This window comes from Coregonus lavaretus, assembly GCF_964263955.1.
Source record: "Coregonus lavaretus genome assembly, chromosome: 10".
Taxonomy (NCBI): Eukaryota; Metazoa; Chordata; class Actinopteri; order Salmoniformes; family Salmonidae; genus Coregonus; species Coregonus lavaretus.
This window is the reverse complement of record NC_139997.1, coordinates 1,322,021-1,328,020: the sequence shown is the minus strand read 5'-3', so window position 1 is coordinate 1,328,020 and position 6,000 is coordinate 1,322,021. Positions and strand designations below refer to the sequence as shown.

The 6,000-nt window shown below is 50.0% G+C and overlaps 1 protein-coding gene across 2 annotated transcripts; it reads left to right on the top strand.

Annotated features, from left to right (window-relative positions):
* The first annotated feature begins 730 nt into the window (after window positions 1-730).
* On the top strand, window positions 731-2,766 carry LOC311135956 (uncharacterized protein). 2 transcript variants are annotated; one of them, XM_084170002.1, is made up of 2 exons: window positions 731-1,059; window positions 1,135-2,766. In XM_084170002.1, exons 1-2 carry the CDS (start codon window positions 1,033-1,035, stop codon window positions 1,933-1,935), a joined length of 828 nt encoding a protein of 275 aa, XP_084026128.1. In that variant the 5' UTR covers window positions 731-1,032; the 3' UTR covers window positions 1,936-2,766. The 2 variants fall into 2 exon arrangements, with proteins under 2 accessions (XP_084026128.1, XP_084026127.1); XM_084170001.1 differs by having other exon boundaries at window positions 1,090-2,766.
* Window positions 2,767-6,000: the final 3,234 nt, after the last annotated feature.

The following is a 6,000-nucleotide window of genomic DNA, read 5'->3' as shown; positions in this document are numbered from 1 at the left end:
CCTTCCTCCTTTGCCCAGACCCTTCCTCCTTTGCCCAGACCCTTCCTCCTGTGCCCAGACCCTTCCTCCTGTGCCCAGACCCTTCCTCCTTTGCCCAGACCCTTCCTCCTGTGCCCAGACCCTTCCTCCTGTGCCCAGACCCTTCCTCCTGTGCCCAGACCCTTCCTCCTGTGCCCAGACCCTTCCTCCTTTGCCCAGACCCTTCCTCCTGTGCCCAGACCCTTCCTCCTGTGCCCAGACCCTTCCTCCTGTGCCCAGACCCTTCCTCCTTTGCCCAGACCCTTCCTCCTGTGCCCAGACCCTTCCTCCTGTGCCCAGACCCTTCCTCCTCTGCCAAATAGCCTGGGGATGAGGTTGAAGGTTAACTGGTGGACTCCATGGCTGCGTCTCAAATGCCACCCTTTTCCCTTTATTTAAAAAAGTAGTGCACAATATAAGAATTAGGGTGCCATTGGGACGCAGGCTATGTAGTGCCAACTAGTGTTGGGCTCCCTCCCTCCCTCCCTCCCTCCCTCCCTCCCTCCCTCCCTCTCTCTCTCTCTCTCCTCCCTCCCTCCCTCCTACCCCCTCCCTCCCTCCCTCCCTCCCTCTCTCTTCCCTCCCTCCCCCTCCCTCCCTCCCTCCCTCTCTCTTCCCTCCCTCCCCCTCCCTCCCTCTCTCTTCCCTCCCTCCCTCCCTCCCTCTCTCTCTCTTCCCTCCCTCCCTCCCTCCCTCCCTCCTACACCCTCCCTCCCCAACTTACTCTTATGTAACCCAGTGTGGGTGTTGACATCTCTGAGTAGTGAGCAGAGCTAGCAGCAGTCATGGGTCTGATAACGTCTGAGTAGTGAGCAGAGCTAGCAGCAGTCATGGGTCTGATAACATCTCTGAGTAGTGAGCAGAGCTAGCAGCAGTCATGGGTCTGATAACGTCTGAGTAGTGAGCAGAGCTAGCAGCAGTCATGGGTCTGATAACATCTCTGAGTAGTGAGCAGAGCTAGCAGCAGTCATGGGTCTGATAACGTCTGAGTAGTGAGCAGAGCTAGCAGCAGTCATGGCCCGTCAGTCAGAGCAGCAGAGAGTAGAGCTAGCAGCAGTCATGGCCCGTCAGTCAGAGCAGCAGAGAGCAGAGCTAGCAGCAGTCATGGCCCGTCAGTCAGAGCAGCAGAGAGCAGAGCAGCAGAGAGCAGAGCTAGCAGCAGTCATGGCCCGTCAGTCAGAGCAGCAGAGAGCAGAGCAGCAGAGAGCAGAGCAGCAGAGATCAGAGCAGCAGAGATCAGAGCAGCAGAGAGCAGAGCAGCAGAGAGCAGAGCAGCAGAGAGCAGAGCTAGCAGCAGTCATGGCCCGTCAGTCAGAGCAGCAGAGAGCAGAGCTAGCAGCAGTCATGGCCCGTCAATCAGAGCAGCAGAGAGCAGAGCAGCAGAGAGCAGAGCAGCAGAGAGCAGAGCAGCAGAGAGCAGAGCTAGCAGCAGTCATGGCCCGTCAGTCAGAGCAGCAGAGAGCAGAGCTAGCAGCAGTCATGGCCCGTCAGTCAGAGCAGCAGAGAGCAGAGCAGCAGAGAGCAGAGCAGCAGAGAGCAGAGCAGCAGAGAGCAGAGCAGCAGAGAGCAGAGCTAGCAGCAGTCATGGCCCGTCAGTCAGAGCAGCAGAGAGCAGAGCAGCAGAGAGCAGAGCAGCAGAGAGCAGAGCAGCAGAGAGCAGAGCTAGCAGCAGTCATGGCCCGTCAGTCAGAGCAGCAGAGACCAGAGCAGCAGAGAGCAGAGCAGCAGAGAGCAGAGCAGCAGAGAGCAGAGCTAGCAGCAGTCATGGCCCGTCAGTCAGAGCAGCAGAGAGCAGAGCTAGCAGCAGTCATGGCCCGTCAGTCAGAGCAGCAGAGCAGCAGAGAGCAGAGCAGCAGAGAGCAGAGCAGCAGAGAGCAGAGCAGCAGCAGAGAGCAGAGCAGCAGAGAGCAGAGCTAGCAGAAGTCATGGCCCGTCAGTCAGAGCAGCAGAGAGCAGAGCAGCAGAGAGCAGAGCAGCAGAGAGCAGAGCAGCAGAGAGCAGAGCTAGCAGCAGTCATGGCCCGTCAGTCAGAGCAGCAGAGAGCAGAGCAGCAGAGAGCAGAGCTAGCAGCAGTCATGGCCCGTCAGTCAGAGCAGCAGAGAGCAGAGCAGCAGAGAGCAGAGCAGCAGAGAGCAGAGCAGCAGAGAGCAGAGCTAGCAGCAGTCATGGCCCGTCAGTCAGAGCAGCAGAGCAGCAGAGAGCAGAGCAGCAGAGAGCAGAGCAGCAGAGAGCAGAGCAGCAGCAGAGAGCAGAGCAGCAGAGAGCAGAGCTAGCAGCAGTCATGGCCCGTCAGTCAGAGCAGCAGAGAGCAGAGCAGCAGAGAGCAGAGCAGCAGAGAGCAGAGCAGCAGAGAGCAGAGCCACGCCAACAAGGTGACTACTGCTGTGTGCACACAGGGGGGGGAATTGATGCACACAGATGGGAAAGGTTCCCCCTGGTCTAGTCCCAGGGGGATGGTTTAACATGATGCACTCAAAGGGGGGTCTAGTCCCAGAGAATCAACTACTTTTGGGTTCAGTGTGCGTCCAAATTAGCATTCTATTCCCTATTAAAAGTGCACTACGTTTGGTTAGGTTCCATAGGGCTCTAGTCAAAAATAGTGCACTATATAGCGAATAGGGTGCCATTTGGGACACAGTCGGTCTGACAGGACTGGCTAGGTGTAAACAGTATGCTGATGGCTCCAACTAGACCTACGGTATGTAAATATACACAGAGTGTACAAAACATTAAGAACACCTTCCTAATATTGAGTTGCACCCCCCCCCCCCCCCCCCCCCCTTTTACCCTCAGAACAGCCTCAATTCGTCTGGACATGGACTCTACAAGGTGTTGAAAGCGTTCCACAGGGATGCTGGCCCATGTTGACTCCATGCTTTGGCTGGATGTTGGCTGGATGTTCTTTGGGTGGTGGACTGTTCTTGATACACAGGAAACTGTTGAGCGTGAAAAACCCAGTAGCGTTGCAGTTCTTGACACACTCAAACTGTTGCGCCTGGCACCTAATACCATACCCCGTTCAAAGGCACATAAATATTTTGTCTTGCCCATTCACCCTCTGAATGGCACACATACACAATCCATGTCTCAGTTGTCTCAAGGCTTAAAAATCCTTCTTTAACCTGTCTCCTCCCCTTCAGCTACACTGATTTGAAGTGGATTTAACAAGTGACATCAATAAGGTATCATAGCTTTCACCTGGATTCACCTGGTCAATATATGTCATGGAAAGAGCAGGTGATCCTAATGTAACCACTCTCATAGACAGAGCTGTGGATGCAAGGGACTGACCATCCATGATATCGACATGATGTTCTGAGGCTATACGGTGTTAATTTACATCGTTTACAAACAATGGAGAAAAACAGTGTATGTTGGTTTCTGAAGGGGAACGACACTTCAACTAAGCTCATGAGACATTTAGAAGTTTATATTCTTCCAGAATCAATTGGTATATATCATTAAATTAATTAAAGTCCAAAAATGCATGTAGCAACTATGGATTCCAGCTTTAAAAGTCAAAATATGGATGAACCGTTCCCAGATTGCCACTTTAAGTAGAGCTACAGGACTATATACTCTACTGCTGTATGGCTTTCACCTAGCTAGTCCTTTCAGATCTGTGGCACGTCACAAATGGCACCCTATTCCCTATATAGGGCACTACTTTAGACCAGAGAATGGCACCCTATTCCCTATATAGGGCACTACTTTAGACCAGAGAATGGCACCCTATTCCCTATATAGTGCACTACTTTAGACCAGAGAATGGCACCCTATTCCCTATATAGTGCACTACTTTAGACCAGAGAATGGCACCCTATTCCCTATATAGTGCACTACTTTAGACCAGAGAATGGCACCCTATTCCCTATATAGTGCACTACTTTAGACCAGAGAATGGCACCCTATTCCCTATATAGTGCACTACTTTAGACCAGAGAATGACACCCTATTCCCTATATAGTGCACTACTTTAGACCAGAGAATGGCACCCTATTCCCTATATAGTGCACTACTTTAGACCAGAGAATGGCACCCTATTCCCTATATAGTGCACTACTTTAGACCAGAGAATGGCACCCTATTCCATATATAGTGCACTACTTTAGACCAGAGAATGGCACCCTATTCCCTATATAGTGCACTACTTTAGACCAGAGAATGACACCCTATTCCCTATATAGTGCACTACTTTAGACCGGAGAATGGCACCCTATTCCCTATATAGTGCACTACTTTAGACCAGTGCCCTATGTAGGGAATAGGGTGCCATTTGGGACTCAATCTGTGAACACCAAAAGGGTATGGAGCCAGAGGCTGAAAGGGGACAGGACAGGTTCAACTGTGATGGGGTCAGGCTCTCTGTTTGGCTCCAAGGTGTGGAAGTGTGTTGTTTCGTCAGCTCTCCCCTTGGCTGTATGCATTTACCCTGATGGGCTCTCTTTTCACTATATCATGTTTGTAGAGTGGGGATGCTGTAACTCACAGTCTCTGTGTTTCATGAAGGATACTTTAGGAGGACTGTATTGGCTGTGTCCCAAATTGCACCCTATCCCCTACCTAGAGTCCTTATGGGCCGTGGTCAAAAGTAGTGCACTATAAATTCGAATAGGGTGCCATTTGGGACTCAGGCATTGTCTCTCATATGAATGTGGCACATCCTCTCTCTGCTCTACAGGCCTGTGTCTGGCCTCAGCCCAGCGTCTCTCTGCTCTACAGGCCTGTGTCTGGCCTCAGCCCAGCGTCTCTTTCATAGGCTTCGTCCCAAATTGTACCCTACTGCCTTTATAGTACACTACTTTTGATTAGGTCCCATAATAGGGAATAGGGTTAACATACTGTTACACATTTAGATTTTTCTGTATAATCGTTTTTTTTTTTAACAATCTGACCATGGTGAAACTGTCATTTCTCCCTAACGTTAGCGTTCGTGAAAAAGCTTCAGCCAGGAAAGAACTATTCTGATGTGTTTTATGTTTGAATAATTAATGATGCGTGTTCTAAAACCACTTGGAATATAAACTAATATGTTTCATCATCATCATCATCATCATCATCATCATCATCATGTTGCTTTGGGGGGGAAGATGGAGACCCCAGATAGAAACAGTCCTGCTGTCTGGTTGTGTCCCAAATTGCACCCTATTCCCTATATAGTGCACTACTTTTGACAAGGGCCCATAGGTGGGTCTCTACCAGCTTGATGAAACCCCCTGTCAGAAAGAGGAAACAATTCACTAGGAACCATACCGGACCAAACAGTACCAAATGAGGAGGGACCTACCTGAATTTGCCCAGTACGATGCTTCCGTTTTCTATTGCAAAACGTTTAGCTACGGTGTGCACTAATGAATACACCCCTGTTGGTTTACCCTGAACATGTAGACCTACCAATCCTTCAACGTTACCCTGAACTAATAAACCTACCAGTACTTCAACCTTTCCCTGAACTAGTAAACCTACCAATACTTCAACCTTTCCCTGGACTAGTAAACCTACCAATCCTTCAACCTTTCCCTGAACTAGTAAACCTACCAATACTTCAACCTTTCCCTGGACTAGTAAACCTACCAATCCTTCAACCTTTCCCTGAACTAGTAAACCTACCAATCCTTCAACCTTTCCCTGAACTAGTAAACCTACCAATCCTTCAACCTTTCCCTGAACTAGTAAACCTACCAATCCTTCAACCTTTCCCTGAACTAGTAAACCTACCAATCCTTCAACCTTTCCCTGGACTAGTAAACCTACCAATCCTTCAACCTTTCCCTGGACTAGTAAACCTACCAATCCTTCAACCTTTCCCTGAACTAGTAAACCTACCAATCCTTCAACCTTTCCCTGGACTAGTAAACCTACCAATCCTTCAACCTTTCCCTGAACTAGTAAACCTACCAATCCTTCAACCTTTCCCTGAACTAGTAAACCTACCAATCCTTCAACCTTTCCCTGAACTAGTAAACCTACCAATCCTTCAAC